Source organism: Apis laboriosa, unplaced genomic scaffold (assembly GCF_014066325.1).
Source record: "Apis laboriosa isolate Shangri-la unplaced genomic scaffold, ASM1406632v1 scaffold1_cov151, whole genome shotgun sequence".
Lineage (NCBI taxonomy): Eukaryota > Metazoa > Arthropoda > Insecta > Hymenoptera > Apidae > Apis > Apis laboriosa.
In genome coordinates, this window is record NW_025222279.1 from 2,444,242 (window position 1) to 2,469,532 (window position 25,291).

General features: G+C 21.7%; 3 protein-coding genes across 3 annotated transcripts; 2 read left to right on the forward strand and 1 right to left on the reverse strand.

Moving 5' to 3' along the window:
* Positions 1-13: 13 nt before the first annotated feature.
* LOC122712354 lies at positions 14-20,392 on the forward strand (the record flags this gene model as incomplete). The annotated part of the gene is made up of 26 exons (XM_043931925.1): positions 14-64; positions 562-670; positions 905-1,131; positions 1,200-1,663; positions 1,786-1,845; positions 1,921-2,050; positions 2,203-2,355; positions 2,752-2,879; positions 2,951-3,105; positions 3,165-3,479; positions 3,555-3,749; positions 3,828-3,977; positions 4,051-4,161; positions 4,239-4,442; positions 4,578-5,421; positions 5,505-5,678; positions 7,263-7,402; positions 10,222-10,359; positions 11,313-11,456; positions 11,785-13,482; positions 16,669-16,785; positions 17,419-18,942; positions 19,022-19,306; positions 19,384-19,614; positions 19,704-19,885; positions 19,969-20,392. Coding segments are annotated over exons 2-26 (8,286 nt in total), but the record flags the coding sequence as incomplete, so codon positions are not given.
* Positions 6,194-8,930, reverse strand: LOC122712347 (NEDD4-binding protein 1-like). Its single transcript, XM_043931918.1, has 5 exons — positions 8,767-8,930; positions 7,874-8,286; positions 7,085-7,817; positions 6,794-7,003; positions 6,194-6,725 (listed from the first exon to the last, which is right to left on the reverse strand). The coding sequence occupies exons 1-5, from the start codon at positions 8,907-8,909 to the stop codon at positions 6,521-6,523; spliced, it is 1,704 nt and encodes a 567-aa protein (XP_043787853.1). The 5' UTR covers positions 8,910-8,930; the 3' UTR covers positions 6,194-6,520.
* LOC122712349 (sulfotransferase 1E1-like) lies at positions 20,223-25,242 on the forward strand. Its single transcript, XM_043931921.1, has 7 exons — positions 20,223-20,329; positions 22,583-22,806; positions 23,132-23,231; positions 24,169-24,364; positions 24,459-24,585; positions 24,676-24,770; positions 24,854-25,242. Exons 2-7 carry the CDS (start codon positions 22,599-22,601, stop codon positions 25,175-25,177), a joined length of 1,050 nt encoding a protein of 349 aa, XP_043787856.1. The 5' UTR covers positions 20,223-20,329; positions 22,583-22,598; the 3' UTR covers positions 25,178-25,242.
* The last annotated feature ends 49 nt before the right edge of the window (positions 25,243-25,291 follow it).

Here is a 25,291-nt window from a genome sequence, read left to right on the forward strand (position 1 = left end):
AGTTTGACATTTTTATACGTCAACTTTTACTTTTATTTCGATATTTAGAATTAATTTTCTAAAGGTGTTTCAAATTTTTATAAACATTTTATATACATATATATTTGTTTTTTATGATTTCTATTTAATTCATATTTACTACATGAGAATTTACTAATTAAGTAAATTCTATATATTATTTTTATATTTTTAATTTAATAAAAAGACTAATTTTAATGCTTATGTTATAATATTTCTATCAAAAATAATTTAAAATGTCAATAAAATTAGATATGATAAATATATAATGTATGATATAATAAATATATAATATATGATAAATATATAAATATATAAATTTATAGAATCACATTATGCAATTTAAAAAAAAGGTTATTTTTTAAGTGAAATTAATGTATAACTGTGATATATATATATATATATATATATATATATATATATATATGTATATAATATAATGCAAATTTATATAATAAAATATATTTTAAAATTTTATATTTTTCTAATTTCATAATGTTTTTGATCATTGTTTATCATAAATATTATTATTATGATATGAAGATATTTGATCATAATCATGGAGAATAATGATCAAAAGCAAGTTTTTAATAATGAAATATTAAATGATATACATGTAAATGAAAATATGGATAACAATTTAATGAAAAAGGTTAGGCTATAGAATTTAATACTAATATTTCAAAATTTTTATAAAAACAGTATATTTTTTATAAATTTTCCTGTTTAATTTATATTCTATATTTATATTTTATTTAAAATAACATATAAAAATTTTATAATTTTTATATTTAAGAAAGTTGAATGCATATTCTTACATATAATATATAACATAAAATTTATTTTTTACTCTTATTAATAATAATAATAAATATATATTTTTAAGATTTTATCTGTTAAAAGTGAAGAAAGCATTCTTCATCAAGTATCAAAAGAAATAGATGACTTCATGAAATCAAATATATATACAAGAAGGAATGCAGAATTATATATTAATAAAAATAATATTATAAATTATTCAAAACAAAAAGAATTAAAAAAACAAGTTTTAACTGCAGAAATTACACCATTTACAGCAATTGAAAAACAATCTAACTTAACAATAACTAAAGGGTATGATAATAATATAACAATTTTACAAGAAAAAATAATAAAAATTAAATTTAAAATTATTTTTTTAGAACATTTAATAAATCTTCTTGTTTACTTAATCTTGAGAAATATCTTCAACAACAAGCTGAACTTGCTAAACAAAAAAAGCAATTGAAAGAAAATTCAAAAATATTTAAACATAACATTAATCATGTAGTGTCAACTAAAAAACCAAAATTATCAAATACTAACTTTAAAAAATGCAGAACTTTAAAGAAAATAAAGTTCAATATCAATAAAAGGAAGTTAATTTCTGAATTTAAAATAACAAAAAATTTAAATGAAAACAATGATGTTAATTATGAAATAAAATCTCACATTGAGAATTCTACGAAAGAAACTAAGCATTCTAAACGTATATTAGTTCCTTGCAAAATATCCACAGATAATACTAAAAAAAAATCAGTTGAAAATACAACAAACAATAAATATATAGATGTGACAAGTGATTCAGGAAGTGAATATGTACCAAGTGATGAACAAATTGAATCAGGTGAATATTATTACTAATTCAATTCAAAATTTAATAATAAATATTTTAAAAATTAGTTTTTTTTATTAAATTCTTTTTATAAATAAAATGTATAATGACTTTTTTTTTTAATTTTATAAAAGATGAAGGATCATCATGTAAAAAAAGGAAATCTTTTACAAAATCTATTCACACAAAAAGAGGTATATATTATGATGTATTAAAACTATTCATTGTAATATATAATTTTTATCAATAGAAAATTATGTGAATTTTAGTTTTGGATGATGGTGATGAACAAATATATAAACAAAGGGTAGAAAAAAATGGTTATCCAAAGGATGAATCATTACATAAAATAGATAATTTGTTTAAGATTCCGCAATTTATATGGAAAAAATTATATAAGTATGAATAATTATAATAATAATTATTTTATATAATATAAAAATATATATAATTAATTAAGAATTAATATTATAATATATATATTATATATATTATAATATATATAATTATATATAAATTTATATATTAATAAATATGATTAATTTTTTTAGATATCAGAAAATTTCTGTACAATGGTTATGGGAATTGCATCTTCGTAATTTAGGAGGATTATTAGGTGATGAAATGGGTTTGGGAAAGACTGTTCAAGTAATTGCATTTCTTGCAGGATTAGATTGTAGTGAATTATTATCTGATGGTGGAAGGTAAATAATTTTTACTTACCAACTACTATTTTTATTTTTGCAATATTTTATTTATTAATTACAAATTCAGAATCATTAAATATCATTCCTGAATGGTTTTCTCTTTAAAATTATTTACAGAATTCAACATATAAATTCAATATATAAATTCTGACTAAATAAAATTTTTCATAAAAATGCAAAAATATTACCTCAAAAATTCATGCATCAACATTTGAAGTGTAGTCTTTTGTATCGAAATAAAAAACATAAAATAAAAACTTTAATTAATATTGCATAAAATTTGCATTAGTATTTTTCTTATTGTTTATAATAATATATATTATACAATAATATATGTTTATAATAATTATATAAATTCATAATATTTAATTAATAATAAATACTTATTCACAGATTCAGAGGATTAGGACCAACTATCGTTATTTGTCCAGCTACATTAATGGAACAATGGGTAAAACATTTTCATGAATGGTGGCCCATTCTTAGAATAGTTGTTTTACATCAATCTGGAACTTATAATGGTAAGAATAATATTATATATATAAAATATAATCTTATTTATTACTTTTATATTATTAATAAATATTTGTAGGTAATTTGGAATATTTGATACATTCATTAAAATCTGGTGGTATAATAATTACTTCTTATTCTGGTATGCTTAAACATAAAGACTTACTTGTATCCAATCAATGGCATTATGTTATACTTGATGAAGGTCATAAAATAAGAAATCCACAAGCAAAGGTAATTTATTATGTTCAATTTAACTTTAATTATGAAAGTTCAAGATTACATTATTGCAGGTCAGTAAAGCAGTAAAGGAGTTTTCTACACCACATCGACTTTTATTAACTGGTAGTCCTATGCAAAATTCTTTAAAAGAACTGTGGTCTCTTTTTGATTTTATTCTACCAGGAAAGTTAGGAACTTTACCTGCATTTCTAGAGCATTGTGCAGGTCCTATAACGCGAGGAGGATATGCTAATGCTACACCTCTTCAGGAAGCTACAGCACTTCAAGTTGCTATGATGCTTAGAGATGCTATTACACCATATATGCTCCGAAGAACAAAAAATGATGTACAACATCATGTTAGTTTACCAGAAAAAAATGAACAGGTTTATAATATGTTACATTATTTTTCATAATACTTCATAATTTATTATTTTTAATTCATGTATATTTTTTCTTAGATTCTGTTTTGTAGTTTAACGGAAGAACAAAAGAAGCTATATAAAAAATATTTACGTTCTACAGATATTAATTTCATTTTACATGAAAAAAATAATATAGAAAATGGAAAATATAGAGCTCGTCTTTTAATAGCATTATCAGCGCTCAGAAAAATATGTAACCATCCTGATTTATATGTTTACACCAGTCCAATTGTAAAATTTGAATTTTATATCATATATTGCAATATTATATATATTATTCATTTCATATTTAATTAAACTTTTATTTAGGATTCTGATGAAGACATTGATATATCAGATAAAACATTGGAGAAATTTGGATACTGGAAACATTCTGGCAAAATGATAGTAGTTCGATCTCTTCTTAAAATTTGGAAGAAACAAGGACATAGAGTACTTCTTTTTACTCAAGGAAGACAAGTAAATAAATTATATAATTATTCATTAAAAAAAACAAATTAAAAAATAATTTATGACTATTTTTGATTTACAGATGATGCATGTTTTAGAATCTTTGGTACAAAGTGAACAATACACTTATTTAAGAATGGATGGAACTACTCCTATGTCACATCGACAAGAAACAATTCGTTCGTTTAATAGAGTATATATATTAATAAATAATAAATATAGTTTATTAATATTTTAAGTTAGTTAATTTTATAATTTAAAATTTTTTAGGATTCATCATATTTTATTTTCCTATTAACTACACGTGTTGGAGGTTTAGGAGTAAATTTAACAGGAGCAAATCGGGTAGTTATTTATGATCCAGACTGGAATCCAGCAACTGATGCTCAAGCAAGAGAACGTGCATGGAGAATTGGACAAAATAAAAATGTCACTATCTATAGACTTATTACTGCTGGTACTATTGAAGAAAAGGTAAAATAATAATTTTTCCTTTTGCTAAACATTTTTTTATTAAAAATTAACAATTATAAATAAACATTCTCAAACATTTATTTATTTATTTTAATAAAAATGTTATTCCTGTAAAAAAATTCTATTTTGTTTCAGATTTATCACAGACAAATATTTAAAATACTTCTTTCAAATAAAGTCTTAGAAGATCCACGACAACGTAGATTATTTAAAACTAATGATTTAGTTGAACTTTTTAATTTCAATGAATCTATAGATGGTCATTCTAGTGAGTCTGATAAATTATTTCAAGAATCTAGATTAATTCCTTCGATTAATAAATTTTCATCTAATAAAATTGAAAAAATGCAAAAAATGGCAACCAAACTTAGCAAAAATATAAGTCAAAATGTCTCAAAGTATACATCTGCAATACAAATAACAGCTGCTTCAGACAATAATTGTTCTTCAAGTTGCTATAATAATAATGTTGATCAAGATATTAAAATATGTAAAAATAATTTAACAAAACAAATCATCAAAAATGAAAATATACTCTTTTCTGAAAATCAAAAAAATGATAATAACAAAACTATGGAGAATAAAATTATAAAAAATACTGAACACAATACGGATAATATGATTGATAAACTAGAAAATGAAAATTATGTTTTAACAAACAAGTCAAATTCTAATATTAAAAAAAATGAAACTATTGTACAAAGTGATTCCAATATAATCAAAGTTTCATATAAAAATAATCAAATGATTTTAGATAATGAAAATAAGAATGCATCTTTAAAATTAAATAAGACGCATTATAAAAAAAAAAATAAGAAAAGTTCAATATCAGAAAATCATACTGCTTCAGCTTTATTTGAAGGAGAACGTATCTCACATTTAATTGGACGACGTCTTGGATGTTCGCTAACAAAAGAATCTAAATCTTCATCAATTGAAGATGATCAATATGTTTTAGAAAAATTATTTGCTAAAGCGAGTAATTGTTGCTTATTATATAATTGAATTCTTATATAAAATATATATAGAATAATAATAAACATATAAAATAATTTTTTCTAGATGTAATGTCTGCTTTTCAACATGAAACAGTATTATTAAATTCAAAGTATAATTCAGATGATAAAAATCCGATGCAACGATTAGCGCGTGAAACAGCGCAAGAAAATATGGATAATATTCGTAAATCTCGGAAATGGTGTTGGAAACCCACATGGAATTCTACATTATTAAAAAATAATTAATTTTTTGTGGATAATTAATATTTGAATTTAATCTGTTATATGTATATTTTATCAAAAGTTCTTTTATTTAATAATTTTGAATTTTCTAATCAAACAAGTAGAAAAGAAATTAATATTGATTTAAATTTGTATTCACAAAAAAATAACACTGTTTAAACAAATGGATATATGTACAACAAATATTTATAACTTAAAGTATTTTTTCCTAATAATTCATATTAAAGTAATTTTTTATATTTTTGTAATTTTACTTTTTTTAATTTTCTAAAAAAAATATTATGTTTATAATTATTTCTTATTTAAATATTAAATTATTTTTATACATTAAATATAAATGTATGAATAGTTAGAAACAAGAAAGTTTTTTCATTATGATACTGTCATTCCTTATATTATCTATATATATATATATATATATATATATATATATATATATACACATATATACATATATACATATATACATATATACTCAGGCACTTAGCACTTATAAAAGGTGAATTGAAACTTAAGAAATGTAACATGTAATATTTTCATGATCAAAAAAATACTACTATTTTTTTAATTAAATTCTTTAAATATTTTTTACTTATATTACTAACTATATAACACTTTGGTGTATATGAATTACTATAATTTATTATTAAGTAATTGTAATTAAGTAATTAAACAATTAAAAAAAATTTGTGAAAACATTTTTTATCGAAAATTTTGTATACTCATGTATATACTAAACATATATGAATATACATATTTATATATTTACAATGAGTATACTTAACTTATTAATAAAAGAAATTTCTTCATAAAATATTCTTTTTTACCTTTTTACATTCAATACCTTAGAAATTCTTGAAGCTTAGGACCATTTCTACCTAAAGGATCTTCAGGAAACATAACATAATTTCCTACAAATGTTGGAGTTAATAATCGTTTTTCGATTGTTTCGCGCCATTCTGGTTTTTCATTATATAAATCTCTATATTGATCTAAAGAAACTACAATACCTCCACACATTGTTGCATATTCTAATATAAATCTAGAAATAATAAAAATATTATTATATAAATTAAAATAGTTCATGTTATTAAGAAAACATAAATTTACCGATCATCGTAAGGAGTTATCCGTTTACCACCGATAAAACGACTTGGTGTAAAAATTACTATTCCATCTGCATACATCTTTTCAAGTAATGGATGGTTTGTTGATCTCCTATATAATGGTACAAATACTTTCACAATATGGCCTCTTTGTCTGAAATAATTTGCAACTATCATAATTCCTTCTTCTGAAAATGTTTTACCATTTTTATGCCTAAAATATTAAACTTATGTTATATATGTGATTAAAATAAATAAATTAAATATATTCACTAAAAAGTTAAGATTATCATACGCCATAGCTATATTGTTGCCATCAATTACTATTTCCCTTAATTTATTACATGGTTGTGTAGATGATCCAACTGTAGATAATTCAGATCTATATAGTTCAAATCTGGATCCAATGTTATTTGTTTTAAATGCAAATGCAGTTTGAGGATTGTATAGAATTGGTACTGTACATCTGGTAGATGTAGTAGATGTAGTATATTTATTAAATGTAGTAGGTGTAGTAAATTTAGTGTACTTAGTAAGTGTAGTAGATATAGTAGTAGATGTAGGATATTTAGTAAATGTAGCAGATGTACTAGATATAGTAGATGTAGTAGATGTATTAGATATAGAATAATTCAATATTCGTCGTCTAAGATTCCTTAATCTTTGAGGTGTTTTTGGTTTACTCATTATAATATTTTTACTTATATTATGAGGTTTAGGAAGTTTCAAACCACTTTTACTGAAAGGTAGATAATTAGGATTTTCAATTTCATCTTCTTTTTTTTCTTCATTTTGTGCATCATTTTCTTGAATATTTTTTTTATTTTGCTGTGATATTATTTCCTCATCACATTCTAAACAACTAAGATTCTTTGGATCTGGAGTACTATCTATCATAAAAATTCTATCATTCTTCTCTTGATCTATAGTTCTTATTTTTTCTTGATCTATAGATGGAGGAGTTCCCGTAGATGACCATACTACAACAATGTCATCTGATCCTTGAGTTACATAATCTGAGACTGGAACTATAAAAATTAAATTATAATAAAATAATATATTTGTTTTATAATAAATTTTTTACCTCTGTTTTCATCATCTAAATCTACAGTTGTAATTTCTGAATCTTCTGTATCAGATATTAAAAGACAAGATGAATTATTTTCTAATAATGCAACAATATTTTTTTTTTTTCTTTTTCTTGGAGGTCTTTCTATTTCAGTTTTTGTTTGATTTAAAATTTCATTTGAATTACTTTGTGTATTTTGCTTTTCATTTATTAATATACTTAAAGATCTCTTTTTTGTTTTTTTTTTTTTTTTACAATTATTTTCATCTGCTTTGTTATTTGATTCACTTTCATTATCACTTAAAATAATTATGGTATCTTGTAAAGATTTTTCTTTTGTCGAAGAAATATTTTTTTTATTTCTTGTGATCTGTTTAGTTTTACGAATTAATTTTTTTAATGTTTGCGTTTGTTCTTTTTTTTTGTTGCTATACAAGGAATTTTTATATTTTTTATTTATATTATATATGATTTTATTCGCATTACATTTTTTTTTTTTACATCATAAATTTTTCCACAAAACTTTATCTCTTTTTTATGAGTAAAAATAAAAAAGAATATTATTGAATATAGATTGTTTTGAAAAATTATAACAAAAATAACAATAATCTTTTGTTCAATATAAATTAATATTGCCAATTATATTTAATATATTTATACAAATAATATTTACTTTGCCGATCATTATAGATAATATGATTTATGTTAAAACTAAGTTGAACTGGTAATCTATTTTTATGTGTTATTGAACAAGATATTAATCCATAGTTATTTTATAATATTATTATAACATTTAAATATGATATTTATGATTATAAAATATTTTTTTTTATTTTTATTCATAGAATATGCTAGTAAATTTTGGAAAATTTGACACTCTGAATAAATTTATTTTTTTTTTTTATTACCTTAATTGAATATACTTTAATGGTCTTTCATAGAATGTTCGTTTTACATTTTTTCTTGACTTTTTTATTCCTAAAGGGGTTTTTTTCTTTGTTGACTTTGGAGATACATTACAAATTATAACAGAGTTGTTCAAAGTACTCATTTTAAGATTAATACTTTTTTAATATATCATTCTAAATGTTAACATTTATATTTTATAAATAATATATTTTATAAACAAAATATGAAACTGCTCCTTAAACAATATAAAAAACTTGAAATGTTCTTTATTAATTATTTAAAAAAAATTGATCATAAATCCGCTACTTACGGTTGAAGTATAAAATAAATTAACACTTGTAAATACGTTGATGAAAACTGTTAATAATTATATAAATATATATGTAATCAATATTAAATAAATTATTTTAACATTTTTAACCAATTTTAATTTTGTACATTTTTAACCATTTTTCACGAAATTTTTTATAAATAAAGAAACAATTATATTTTTCTGTCATTAAATATTATTTAACCTCTTCTATAAACTAACCAGAAAATATCATTAGTACAATACAAAAGTTTAAACAGCTGAAAATTTCCCTATAAAGTATACACAGTAATTATACTTGTATAATAAATCTTATTTTATTCTTCTAACTCTTTTAATAATTAAAATTTATATTTTTTTACGTTATTCAATTCCATGAAATTTAATTTCATAAAAACAATATCGTCTTGATATAAGAATTTCATATATTTATTTTCTCTTATTATACACCAAAAAAAAAAAAAAAAAAAAAATTAATAAAAAAATAAAAAAATAGAAACATTATTATATATTATACGAAATAAAAAAAAATAGAATTATTGCAATTATTATCATATTATATATCATATATTATATATTATAAATTAATATATTTATAAATAATTATAAAATATTATTACAATTTAAAAACATTAATAGATAATAAATGTGCAATATTAAAATTAATTATTATTAAAACACTAAAATAGGAAAAGAAAAAACATGAAAAATCATATGTGAAAAAAGTCAAAATTATCAATTACTTTGTCAATCTAGTAATCTATATATAATGCTTCAAGCATGTAGCGCGACAGCAACAACCAATCCTGAATACAGTAAATCTATAATGCGAAAAAGACATCGTCGATTGGTCAAAATTCGTACAATAGTGCGGGGGAAGTGAATGTATGTTGGTCTGACTCGAACGCGACTACATCCCCGTGCCAGCGAGCAAGTAGTAACGCTATCGTTAGAATTTTGTCTTTTGTTTAGTTTCTTTATGTTTATTTTTTCGAGAAGAAGTTGAATTTAAGAATCGTGATATTATTGAAACGAACATCTAATGTACGGGGATCTAATAGAAAGTACGCTAGCACCGGTTCCATGCTAGATTTTCAGTGTGCAAGTAGTCGAAAGCGTATTCAGGCAGCCTTCAACGTAAACAAAAATGGAGTTAGGGGAGGGAGAAGCTCAAATTTGTCGACTTTGCGGTCAATGTGAGAGTATATACATTGATGTGTTTGGTGAAGAAGGCACAAAACGATTTTTAGGCTTAAAAATTCATACAAGAATCAACATTCTGGTAAGTACAATATAAAAGGTGTGTCGTGGGGTCCGGGCCCCAATTGTAGTTAAAGGAGGGGGTTAGAAAAATGGCCGGAGGGGCGTAGAGCACGTAAAGAAAAAAATATCTTATTTTTTTGTTCTTGTTGCATTATATTTTTTAAAAAAAGTTTGATTTTCTTAATTTTATTATAATATGAAATCCATATTAATATTAAGTTCATTTCTTATATCTCACTGTTTATTTATGTATTTATTTTATATAAAATTGTGAGGAACAAAAGATGTAATTTAAATTAAACTTAAAGAAACTGAATAAATTTTTTTGTATGTAAATTAATTGTATAATTTAAGCATGTATAATATATTTATAAATATGTAATATTTTATACTTGTATGTGCAATTATATAGTATATAAGAGTGATTATTTTTATTTATTTATAAATCTATATATTTAATTTATATCTAAACATTTGATATTAAATGTTGATATTCCTTATACTATAATTACATTTTATTTAAAATTTTGTTAAGAATTTTATATTTTATAAATATTTCCTTTTTCAATTTGATTAATGAAGAAATTAATTTGATTTTTAAAATATTAATTTTTTAATATTTCTTTTAAAAATTTATATAAATATGAGAAAAAATTGTTAATTTAATATTTAATGTTTATATAAAAATTAAGTTTTATTATTAAATATTTGTAAATAATTATAAATATTGTATTATAATTATGATTATAAATATTGAAATTAGAAATGTATTAGAGTGGGTATTAGATTATAAGAATTTTCAGAATGGTGTATCTACAGAGCGGTAGGGTTTGAATTATAATATTCATAATTTTCTTTTAATAAAACACTATAGTTTTCCATTTCAATTAAAAATTATATAGAATCAGATTTTCAATTAAGATTTTTAAAATCACATATATTTAGTATTTAGATATTTTGTTTGAATCGCAGATAGATGAAAGGGATCCTCTGCCCAAGGCGATCTGTGTTCAATGTCTGGGCAAACTCGAATTTGTTTGCGACTTCCAAGAGGAGTGTCTTCGCACCCAACAAGTGTTACGCGATCGATACATTCTACCATCCTTAACAGAGATTGTAAGTTTATATTTAAATTTAATGCATAGCTCTACCGCTCATCTATGATGCTACCAGAACAGCTCATTTCTTTTTTTGAATTTTAAATTATATATATTAATTATATATATAAAAAGATATCATCTGGTATTTTAGTTCATAGAAAATTTCAGAAATAATAAGGAAAATTGTACACATTTTATTGAATATATAGTATATGTATATAATAAATAATATATATTATATAATAAAAAATATGTACTATAAATACCAGATTGAATTCATTTGCTTTAATAAAATTAATCAATTTCTAGTACCCACTTTTATTTTTATTTCAATCTATCTTTAGGCTGAAGTAAAGACTGAAGTTACACCAAGTACATCAACATACAACAACAACAATGACACCAATATAAATCTTAATTCTTCAAATGATGAGGACATTCAAAAAGTAGATCAGCATGTTCTAAGAACAACTACAAAAATTCAAAAAAATACGAAGAATCAACAAGTAAAAGGCAATGAAGAAACTTCCAAAGATCAAACTAATATTCAAAATACGAGTGAAAAAAATACTGAGAATGTCCAAATTCAGAAATGTGAGACAACTCCTACACGATGGCTTAGAAGTAGACAAAGTATAGAAACTGTTACAAATGAAACAGCTACTGATACACCAATTGCAAATAGACTTAGAAGTCATGATAATACTACCACAGAATTAACTGTTAGTCCACGTAGTTGTTCTAAGGAAAATAGTGAAAAATTGACTGGAAAACAGCAAGATCCACATACTATTCAAATTCCAACATCAGCATTAAATAAACTTCTCAGTATTGTGTCAAATTCTCCAAATATTGAAGTTTCTGTGAAAGAATCTAGAAATCAAAGCAGCGATATTGAAGATATTAGTTTTACTGTAGAATTATGTAAAAAGGAAAGTGATGATATAGCTACTGCTCGAGCACGAGTATTTCCAGATCAAGGTTCCTGTTTGGTTGATAAGGCTATAGTTGGTCTTTTACAAAATCAAAGTTGTGTAGAAGTTAATAGTATAATAAACACAATTATCGACAGTAGTCTGAAAAACGGTAATTCGACAAAATTAGAAGATTCCGCTGAATTTGAGCAAAAATGGCAAGCTTCTCAAAACCCGAAGGAACTTTTCAAGATTGATGGGGAAGAAATTCGTGTCGATGATAACGTTGAACACGTCGTTACAAATAATCAAAATGGTTATTCTTGTAAATTGTGTCGTAAATTTTATGAACGCAAAGACAAATGTATGGTTCACGTGAAAACACATCTTGGTATTAAACAATACACATGTATTCTATGCAACGCTAAATTTGTATGTAAGTCTGATGTCATGAAACATATTCGATGCACACATACTAATCCGAGACCAATACAATGTCCAAAATGTCCAAAGAGATTCAAGTCAAAGTTCTATTTAATGGAACACGATAATGTACATAAAGGTGTGAGACCTTATTCTTGTACAGATTGCGGTCAAAGTTACCATCATAAAGTATCGTTACAACTTCATATGAAATCACATTTACCTCCACAGAACTTAGCATGCGAATATTGTGGCAAAGTATTTCCGTATCGTACGAGATTATTAAGTCACATAGCTAGTGTACATTTAAAAAATCGTCGCAATTTTAGATGTCGATTTTGTTACAATCTTTATTCAAGTCTTTCAGTTTTGAATGAACATATTAAAACGCGTCATGCAACTACATATACTTGTGAAGTTTGCAATAAAACGTTCAAAGTCGCGTCCAAATATAAGGCTCACGTATTACAGCATTCAAATCCTAAGCCATTCGTATGCAATGTTTGTAATAATAGATATGCATCCAAAGCATTCCTAAATGAACATCTATCAAAACACGAAGGGCTGAGGAAACATATCTGCCAAAAGTGTGGTGCAAGATTCGCTCAAGCTAGTCATCTGGCTGCACATCGGCACGTGCACGGTGAAAAAGAGCACGCTTGTCCGGAGTGTGGGCGAAAGTTTAATAGGCGTGATAACATGAAGGTACATAGAAAAAGACACTTTGAAGAAAAAATAACTAATAATAGCAAACAAAAAAACACTTTTAGTGGCGAGGTAGCTTCTACTACGTCTAATGAAAAGTAATAGTACTGAAATAGCTCTGATATTTTTGTAAAGTTGTGTCTATGCTATATAACAAAATATATTATATAGCAATGTTATATGATTGATTAGAAAAACTGAAAGGATAATGTTATATTTTTCATATTATATATACAACGAATTAGTCAAATATCGGTAGAGATTAAGATCAAAATAAGAGATTGTATCATATAACGCATTGCCATCAATTACAATATAATGTAAACATAAGTTAAATAGAATTTTTTTTTGAAATTTTTAACTCCAATAATACAATAAAGATCCGAAATTGTATCGAAAACGAATACATTTACATTTTATAAAAGTTATAAGTTATATGAATTTTTCTAATCTTTTATATTTTTATGTTGGCGATAGCGTTGCATTTTTTCAACGATGTTTTTGTCTTTTCCTTCACAGTTATTCATTGCATTGTATGAATTAATTCTTATCTTAGCAATACAATTTCATTTGATTAATTTTTTAATCTGTCAATTCAATTCTATTGATTATCTCAAAATTATTTCTTTTTCATGTAAATCATTATCTTCATAGTCCATTTCCATATCTAATTCAACATCATCATCAATTTATATATCTATTTCAAATCTGTTTTTATTTAGTTTTAGTACTTATTGTCTTGTTTTTTATTTTAGTTTTTTTTTAAGTTCACATATTATTCAAAAATTATTAGATTGATTATGTTTCTTGTATTGATGTATTTTTTAAAAATAATATCTCCGTATCTACAACTTTTTCGGCATTTTGTTACTATCATTTAAAGATTTAGTTGTCAGAATATTTTTTTATTTTTTCGTTTCCTATACATATAACATCTTACTTAATGAAATTATATATACATATATATATTGTTATGACATTTCTTTCAGTAATAATAAGTCATATGTTTTTTGTTATATAGTATAGATGCAGTTTAAAATTAATTTAAATCAGTTTAGAACTTTTCAAAGAAATGTTTCTTTAATTTTTAATCTTATTCAAGCGATATCTATTCAATGCGTTTTTAAGTGATTGTAAAATATTGCTGCAAGATTTAAAAGTAAATATTTGTTTAATCACGAGAAAATTAGCTATTAATCATGAATTACTAATAATTCTTTTAAATTTTGGAGCAATATATAATATCAAATGAATGAATGAGCAATACTAATCAGTCAATTTACTCTCTTCCTCTTGTCGCTCGTATTTTTTTTTATATTATATTAGTCGCGGTTTTGTACATAACGTAGAAATGCATTTAAGAGAGTACTGATATCATTTAAGTATTTTTTCCATTTATATACATTACATTAGAAAATATTTTTGCACGTGAAATGCTATTGATTAGAATTTACCAAAGCTGTAATAAAGACAAACTGCGAAACATGACAAAACATTGCGATAACACAATAGAAAAAATGATCAATTAGGAAAATCAAAAATATTATTGGATATATTATTATAAAAAATTTGTATGTTTATTGCACAGTTAACTTTCTAGGAAAATTTAATTCATGAAAAAAATTGTATATGAATAGGGCTTCCAAAATCAAAACTTCTAACTAAAAAATATATAAAAATAAAGAAAAAATTTTTCTATATATTTTTACATAATTGTTTATAAAAAAACTTTTACATAATATAATGTGCAAAGTATATTTTACTCTATTTTCGATTCTATTTTTCATATTATATATATATTGATGAAGAGATTCAGTGAAATAGAATGCAAAAAATTAAAATTTTATAAAAAACATTATTTTTGATTAACAATAAAAGTCTTTAGATACAAATTTTAATCGATAGATCTTATATTATTAAAAATAACAAAAATATTTAGCTACGAAGATAATGTATACAATAAATTATATAAGAAAACATATGTGATTTACGATAAAAAACAGAATTGTATCGTAAGTGCCTTGATCGATTTTATGCTATTCATATATTACACAAAAATATTAAAGAATGAAAAAAGCGTTGATGATTCTTTGAATATGTATCACGTGCAATATTGATCTTTTTAAAAAGGAAACAAAAAATTATAATTTTTTGTGCTCAATATGAATTATAATATGAATTATAAACTATACTGAATATTTTAAAAGAAATTATAAAGTAGTAATTAAGGATTTAAAAAAATTTTTAAAAATAATGAATATAAATTTTTTCATTATTTTTATTTAGAATTTAATACTAATAGAATATAATATATATAGTATATAGAACGAAATTAATGAGAATCATCGTCTTTAATGAGAAATCATCGAAATATTAAATAATATTTCAACATATTCAATGTAAATCTATAAAGTATTTAAATTTTCTTTTTATAAAGTGGTGTCTTATTTATCTTTCCAACGTATGAGCACAAAAAATTATATATTACATAAACGATTATTATCTTTCTTCGGAACAAATTGTTCCTATGAGAAATTAAAATCGTGCGAAGTATATTATATCTATAATATTTACATTCTTAGATAAGTGATAAGCAATAATTCTTATTTTGTACAAGAAATTTTATTAAAACAGTTTACTTTTCTAAGAGGTAATAAATATATCGGATAAAGTATGTATATTATGTATATATATATACATATATATATACTTTTAAATAAACATCATTAAAGTGCAGTATGAATTAGCATATATAACGATTTTCCAATAATAAAGAAAAAAGCATATATTTGTTTAAGGATTCTACAATTTTTCTGAATAAAGGTACGATATTTTTGGGACCGCTAATTATTTGATTTTTACTTTTATTTTTTCCATTCCATTTTTTATTTATCTTACATGTAATTCATATTTATCTTGCATGTACATAAAATAATATGGTTCAACAAGGTTTGTTTTAATATCAATAATGTCTCTGTAGAATTCTTAAATAATAAAAATATGTTATTATTTAATTTAAATTTATTTAAACCTAGGCCTTTTATTTAAATTAAGATAAATGATTCGTATTAACATTATTAAAAAATAATTGAAATATCACTTTATATTTTATATTTGAGAATGAAATTTTATGTTGTTTATAAGAACGTTCATTCTTTGGACACAGAAGTTTTTTTGTTGTTTCAGGTAAAAGAGAATGATGGATTGCCACAAGTTGTTTGTATACGATGTTTGGGCACACTGGAATTTCTATGCGATTTTTACGAGCGTTGTCATCTTACGCAAAAGGAATTTTTAAAAACTGTAAGATATATATATTATAATACTTATAATACTAATAATTATAATATATATATAATAATTTGTTATTTTTATTTATATATAAATATAATAATTAGATAAATAGATTTTTTTATTCATTGTTAAAGAAAATAATTATAAAATAATTTACATATTTTCTTTATGATTATTCTTATTTTTAATTACAATATAATTTTGATACTTGATATAATATAAAAATCTTATTAAAAGATATTTTAAAATTATTATTTGAAATAAATTCAAAATAATTCTAAAATTAACAATTGAATAAAAAATAACGATAATCATAAAGAATTTATTATTATTATAAAGAATTAATTTATTTATTATGTTTATTTATTTAATATGATTTTAAAATTTTTACTAAGTTCAATTATGTTATCAAAATATCTTTTGCAAAATTATAATATGTATGTTATATATAAATTAAATTATAATATAATGTATAATATAATATATATAAATTAAATTATAATATATGTATAATATAGTATATATAATATAATTACAATAATTTAGAAATTTTTATATTTTTTATATTTATTTTTGAAAGATTAAAAATATTTTATTATATTTTTTATGTGAGTGATGATATTTAAAATATTTTGTTTTCAGAGCCAAAATCAAAATATAATAAATGAGAAATTACTGCAAGATTCTATTAATGAAACAGAATCAGATAAAGAAAACGATGTTCCATTTGTAAATGAAATTAAATGGAAAGCAAAAGTTTTATCACCCGATAATTTAAAAAAATCAAAAAATTATCTGTCTGAAAATAATACATTATACAGAACTGAAAATAAAGAGGAAAATGATGATCACATAGATAATAATATTTCTATTGATAATGTTCATTTGATTACACAAACACAATTAACCAATATAATTTCTAAAAATCAATCTATAATAAAAAATGTAATTTCACATGAAAATATATCAAAAAATGATCAACATAATGTTAATAATTTAAAAGAGAATATGTATAATTTAAAAGAAAATATTTTGGAAAAAAATATAAATTACATAACAAAATCAACAAATGACTTAAATACATCTCAAATAAATGAAACAAATGTTAATATAAATTTAAATCAACCTATACAACGTAAAAGAGGACGAAAAAGTAAATTAGAAAAAATGAAAGAAGTAAGTTTAACAACAAACTACAAAAAAAAGATTCAAAATCATTTAAGTGATAAAAAAAGAGATAATATTAATAATGAATACAAAAGATATTGTTTGCGTGCTATTTGTACAACTACTAAGTCTAATAGTATAAATAATAATGCTACAATCACATCTAAACCACAAGTTAAACAAACAGAAGCTGAACAGATGTCAGTAAATACATCAATGAATGCAAATTACACCAAAGGTAATAAAACTGATACAATGATTAATAAACTAACTATAATTGAATCTGATGATAAAAATTCAATAAGATCTAATAATTTGAAAGATACAGAAAAGAATTCTGAAAAAAATAAAGCGATATCGATTAATGTAAAACAAGAGAAAGGGGAAGCAGAAACTTCTAGACAATTGAATCAACTAGTTCTTAATCAAATACAAAATCAAAAGTCAAAAGTAGATCAAGAAAAAACAGATTTAACATGTGTATTAATGGAAAAAATTGAAAATATTAAAAATATTGAAACGAATTTGATATCAGAACAAAGTATTATTAAATATCCTGATATAAGAATTTCTTCCGATAATAATAATCAACAATCAAAAATATTCACAGAAAAAAATCGAGTAACTATTATAAAGTCTTCACAATTTAAAGATGTGACAAATTTAAAAATAATGCAAGATTCTACAAAATTAAATAATACAATTAATGTAACAGATCAAAATACTAAAACTGAGTTAGAATGTAATCTTAATGAATGTTCATTGCCTCAACAATTAAGTCAAAATAGTTTTAATAAAAATCAGAGTAAAAATAGATCATTTGGCAAAATTTCCGAATTGATAAGTGATGAACAAAAACGAACTATTGAAAGTTATTATACAGTCGACATGTCGATTGTAAACTCAGAAGAAGTACAAAAAAATATAACAATAATTAATAAAAAAAACATACGTTGCAATATTTGTGGTACTTTTTACCTTAGAATGGATAAATGTCAGGTAAATTTAAAAATTATTTTAATTGAAAATAGAAAATTATTTAAATATGTAATGAAATAATTATATTAAAATATTATAGGTTCATATTTGGGGACATTTACAAATGAAGCCCTATCAATGTAAAGCTTGTGATTTTGCCACAGTTACTGTTAGTAATGTTCGTTGCCATATCAGAAAAAGTCATTTAAAGATTAAACCATTTGCGTGCCATCTTTGTGAAAAGCGATATGTAACTGCTATTTTATTAGAAGAACATATTAATACTCATACAGGAGCCCGTCCATATAAATGCAAGCTTTGTGATTTTGCAAGTTCCAGTAGACAAATATTAAGTTATCATAATGCTACTCATAAGCCATTAAAGGTATTGCCAAAAAAATCCTGTAATATATTAAATAATGGATATTTATCATTTTATTTATTCTTCTTTAATTATTATAGGACATTAGTTGTAAAATTTGCGGTAAAGAGTTTTATTCAAGAAGTAGATTACGTGCACATATGATTGTACACAATAAGGACAAAGCTGTTATGTGTAAATTGTGTTCTGCTTATTTATCTAATGCAGAAGCATTAAAAACACATTACAAGAACATTCATATGCAAGATTATGTTTGTAATATCTGTGGTAAACACGTCAAGTCTAGAAAAGCTTTGCATAATCATCAGAATGTAATACTTGCTTTGCTATATAATTTAAATAATATATATAATTAATTACTAATTAAAAATATGATTACAAAACTAAATTTTCTTCATAGGTTCATGCTGCTGCAAGATTTAAATGTACTCTTTGCCCAAATGTATATAAGACTAGCCAAATATTAAAAGAACATCTTTTAAAGCACGAAGGTATTAGAAAATATAAATGTAATATTTGTGAAAAATCATTTGGTCAACAATCTCATTTAGCTGCTCATATGGCAGTGCACAGTAATATTAGGTAAAGTTTTTTAATAATATTTTAATAGCATTTTAATAGCTTTTAACATCAATATTTAATTATATCTTATATCTTATTCATAGATTCCATTGTCCTGGATGTGATAAGCCTTTTAATCGGCAAGACAATATGAAAATACATACTAAACGATGCAAACCATTTTTGGCAAATCCAAATCTAAAAAATCTTTTAAGTAAAAGAGAAAGAACTATATCGTTTAATAATATAGCAGAATTAACTGCAGAATTGAAGAATGGAAATGTGACAAATTCAATATCTCAAGTTCCTCTCAAAAATGAGAATGATAAGATATTAGTAAAGACTGTAGAAGAAAAACAAAAGACTGTAATAAATCTCTGCAAATTAGGATTAAATATCTCTTGCATTAAACCAACAAATAATAAAATGAGTCCAGATCATATTACAAATTCTTTTGAAAAAAATGTAATTAAGATCACAGATAACAATGATAAATTAATTTCAGAAAATGAAAAGTTGTTAGTTTTTGAAAATATTTTAGGACCAGAAAATTATTAATTATTAACAATTTTTTATATGAATCAATATAAGAAAATTTCATCATTAAATATCTTATAAGACATTATCATTAAATATCTTATAACCAATATAAGAAATATTCATATAATTACAAAACTAAATAATTTTTTTAAATTGTTACTCTTAATAGAGTTCATTATTTAATAATATTTAGAATTTATATTTGATATATTTAAATAATCATTCCATACAATTTATTAAGCTAAGGTTTTAATTATAATACTACTACTTTTAACAATACTACTTTTTAATTAATAAGGTTTAATATTATGCGATATTTTATTAACAAAATATGTTAAATTTTTTCAAATTTATCTATAAATTAAATAAACTATAGTATATAAAAATCGATATGCATGAATGATAATTTAATTAATATTATCTAAATCATTATTTGTTTGATAATCATGTATTTCGATTTTTATTTAAGGAGTTATCTTGCCTTGATGAAAACTTCAAATATAACCAAAGAAAACACCTTGCTATTATAAATTTATTACCTTTTTACATATTAGAACAGAGTTTCATCAAGGTGAAATAAAATACTCTTACGCTTATTTACTTATAAAAAAGAGATAAGACTGATAATTGATATGTATTTAACTTTATAACTAGAAGTTCCTATTTAAAATAATTAGGCCTTAAAAATTTATTTCACATGGGAACAAAAATTTCGATGTAATATTAAAATTTCAATCGTGATTATTATAATTTTTATCATTTAATTTCTTAAAATAAGTACAATACTTGCCATTTAAACCAAATGAAGAATTAAAAAATAAAGACTTCACTTAAATTGTATTTTAATATTCATATTTTAAAAATGTAATTTATGAAAATTGTTTCAATAAAGTTTGAATAAATTTACTAATATTCTTCAAATAGCATTTGTAGTTTTATATTATATATATATTATATATATATATTTGTAATTTTTAATTTTTATAATGAAATTTATCAAATTCACAATCAAAAAACAATCAAAATTAAAACAAATAAGAAAAATAGAAACGAAATCTGATCTAATAGAGATATCAGGTTTATTAGAAGTATATTAGATTTATCAAAAAATCATTGGTAATCGCTTTTTGTTTTGAGAGATCGGATAATCGAGAAATTATTATAATGTTTGGTGAAAGTTTGTTAACCTGAATACTTCAGGTTTCATTTAAAAGCGACATTTATTCCGATTTCTGACAGTTACACATTCTTCTTCGTTGTGTGAGCATCGTTTTTTATTAGATATAATTTTTTTACTTGTAAAAAAATTTACATCAATTTAATACTTTTTAATAATATTAATATTAATAAGTAATGAATAAGTAATTATATTTAATTTTTAAATGAAAGATAATATATTATTTCTTTAAATTGATATTATTAATTTATTTATTTTAATTCTTCAAATAAATTTAAAAAAAAATATTGCAATATAAATTATGATTTAACGAAGATAACTGTGACTTATAACGAAGATAATAATCTTTTCTAACATATAGTATAAAATTTGTTTATTTTTAATCAATTTAAATTATCAATTGAAATACTTATTAATATATATATATACATTGTTTCATGATAAAACTTATTTTAAAATAATAAAATTTTCTTTTTTTTTAATAATTCATATTCATATTCTTACTACTCAATTAATCATAATCAATCCATACGGATTGAAAAAAAAATAATTTAATATTTTTTATATTTTATATTTTTTATAAATTATATCATTATACCGTTTCGTTATATTTAAATTTAAATAACTAATATTTAAATTTATTTTTACAATTAAAAGCTAAATAGTAAAGAATATTTTGTACTTATAAATTTTTATGTAGTCGAATGTTTTTTGAAATAAGTGGATTATTAATAATCTATACAATGAAATATACTAGTATTTTATATTTATAAGAATTCAAAAAATATTTTTTATAAAATATTATTATTTTATGATAAATATTTTTAACTTTTTGTATGTTTTTTACCATATTTTTTGTTTTTTTTTTGATGATTTTTTTACATTTGATAATTCAAAAAATATTAATCATGAATAATTATGAATATCAAATAATATTGTTTTATTTATTATAATATTATTATTGAATTTTTATATTTTCTTGACATAAATTTATTTTATAGATTAAAATACACAAGGATGACTCTTGAACCACCAAAATATGAATATTTGAACAAAGAAAATACAAAAAAAATGTTAAAAATATTTAAGGGTGAGAGAACAGGTTGGGTGCTTGTAGGTGCAAAAAAATGGTTTTTCCCTCACAAATATACAATAGAAGGTAAAGGATTTTATAACTTTAAGGCTAGACCAGATGATATTTGGGTTTTATCTTATCCTAGATCCGGTAAGTAATATGTTTTTAAAATATGTTTTGTTATTAACGATAATGAAATTAATTTTTATTTTTAACTCAATTTTATTATATTAACACTTAATATTTATGTTATATACATTATATTTTATATATTTTTTCGTTAAACTATAAAAGAATTTATTATTATTTATTTAAAAGATCAGCAATAATAAAGATTTAAAACTTTGAATAGTACAGGTACAATCGATACAATTCGATTATTACGATTATCGACATTTTTTCATGTATAAATATTAGCAATAACAATAAAGTTAATTATTCGTTTTTAAATAATTAAAAAAATTTTTTTTTGTAGGTACAACATGGACTCAAGAATTAGTCTGGTTATTATCAAATGATTTAGATTTTAAAAGAGCAAGGACAGAACTTTTAACCGAACGATTTCCATTTCTTGAGTAAGTATAATTAAAATTATAAAATCAAATTAAATTAAATAAAAAATTTTAATTAAAGATATATATAAAAATTAATTTTTGTCAATGATATAACGATTTTAAAAATTTATTATGGATTATAAACAATAATTAATAATATAATAATGCATATATATAATATAATATTTATAAATAAATCAATTATAATTTATGTAATATTACGACTAATAATTATGTGAGTATATCATTCATTAAAAATTATATAACTTATTTGTTAATAATAATCTATGATCAAAATTGCATGCAAATAACATATAATTATATTATTAGAAAAGGAAATAGAACGGAATAAAACATTAATAATATTGTAAAGTATGTGAAACTATTTATTAATATTTTCAATAATTAAAATCTAAAATCGTATAAATTACATATACAAAATATTCGTCTATAGATACAGGAAAAAAATTCAAATTTTCGTCTAAAATTTAAAAAATGATTTTAAAGTTATTATTTAAAAAATTAAAAATGAACAAAATTTATTTTTGGCTATATTTTTCAATTGTTATTCATAAATAAAGGTTGATAAAAATATCTTTAGATACGAAGAAATCTCTCTATTCGAACGAATATAAAATAATTAGGAATAATGATTTATTTAATGACAAATAAATATCAACTTATCTTATACAAAATATAAAAAAGAAAGTAAAATTAAATACTATAATTTGAAGATGACTGTGCTTCCTGTTATTTAAGCTGCTGTATATTCATTTTTAGTTATTAATAATTAAAAAACAAAATCAAAAATATAATTTTTTTATTTTGATTTTTTTAATTTGATGTGAAGAATTTTTTATATTTTCAAATTTTTATCTAGTTGAACACTCTGTTTGTTATATTACAAAATATTTGCTTTATGTAAAAGATCTATTATCATTATAAATATTATTTGTAGATTTAGCATGTTCAATCATCCTGAGGTAACGCGTGAATTTTTAGAACTAAATAAAGGAGATAAAGATAAAGAAAAATTATGTAAAAAAATTGCACAGCCAGGATATGATATCTTAGAAAAAATACCTTCTAAGAGGTTTATAAAATCACATTTTCCATTTAGTTTATTACCCAACATTTTAGAAAGTGGTTGTAAGGTAGATTTATAATAAATTTATATTTACAAAAATAACTTATATTATTATTTTTCATTATATAATTTTATTCAAAAATCACATTTTCTGATTCAAGATAATATATATTGCAAGAAATCCAAAAGATGTTGCTGTTTCATGGTATTATCTAAATAAAGCAATTAAAACCCAAGGATATATAGGTGATTTTACAACATTTTGGTATTACTTCCAAAATAATCTTAGTGAGTTTTATTAAATAAGTTTTAAAGTATTCATATTAAATATTAATAAAAAAAATAAAAAAAATTTTATAAAATATTAAAATTGTTTAGCACCATGGAGTCCCTATTGGGAACATTTGAAGGAAGCATGGACACATAGAAATCATCCAAATGTTTTATTCATGTTTTATGAAGAAATGCAATATGTAAGTTAAATATTTGAAAGCTTAATTTTTGAAATTTCTATCATTAATATATTTTTTATATTTTTGAATCTTTTTTATAATAGGATTTTTCAAAAGCAATTAAAAAAATTGCTAAATTTCTTGGAAAAAATTATACTGAGGAGGAAATAAAAAAAGTAGAAGATTATTTAAATATTAAAAATTTTCGAAACAATCCAATGGTAAATTTATCAGAATTAAAAAAATGTGATATTATAACATCAGGAACATTTGTTAGAAAAGGCCAAAATAATGGATGGAAGGATATGTTCACTGAAGAACTTAATGCTATAGCTAATAAATGGATAGAAGAAAATTTGAAAGGAAGTAATTTTAGTTTTCCTTATTTTAATGATCTTAATAGTAATCTTAATAGTAACTGTAATTAATATTTAATATTTTATTTTTGAAAATTTAATGAAATGTTTAAAAAATTATGTATTTTAATAATATATATTTATAATTTTAAATAATATTAATATATAAATAGATAAGTTTATTAT

Coding starts and splice junctions, on each gene's coding strand:
- LOC122712347 (XM_043931918.1), bottom strand. CDS start 8,909: ATGAGTACTTTGAACAACTCTGTTATAATTTGTAATGTATCTCCAAAG. Junction 8,287..8,766: donor TTAAAGTATATTCAATTAAG/GTAATAAAAAAA, acceptor TTCCTTGTATAG/CAACAAAAAAAAAGAACAAA. Junction 6,726..6,793: donor ATAACTCCTTACGATGATCG/GTAAATTTATGT, acceptor TATTATTTCTAG/ATTTATATTAGAATATGCAA.
- LOC122712349 (XM_043931921.1), top strand. CDS start 22,599: ATGACTCTTGAACCACCAAAATATGAATATTTGAACAAAGAAAATACA. Junction 23,232..24,168: donor GAACGATTTCCATTTCTTGA/GTAAGTATAATT, acceptor TATTATTTGTAG/ATTTAGCATGTTCAATCATC. Junction 24,365..24,458: donor TTTTAGAAAGTGGTTGTAAG/GTAGATTTATAA, acceptor TTCTGATTCAAG/ATAATATATATTGCAAGAAA.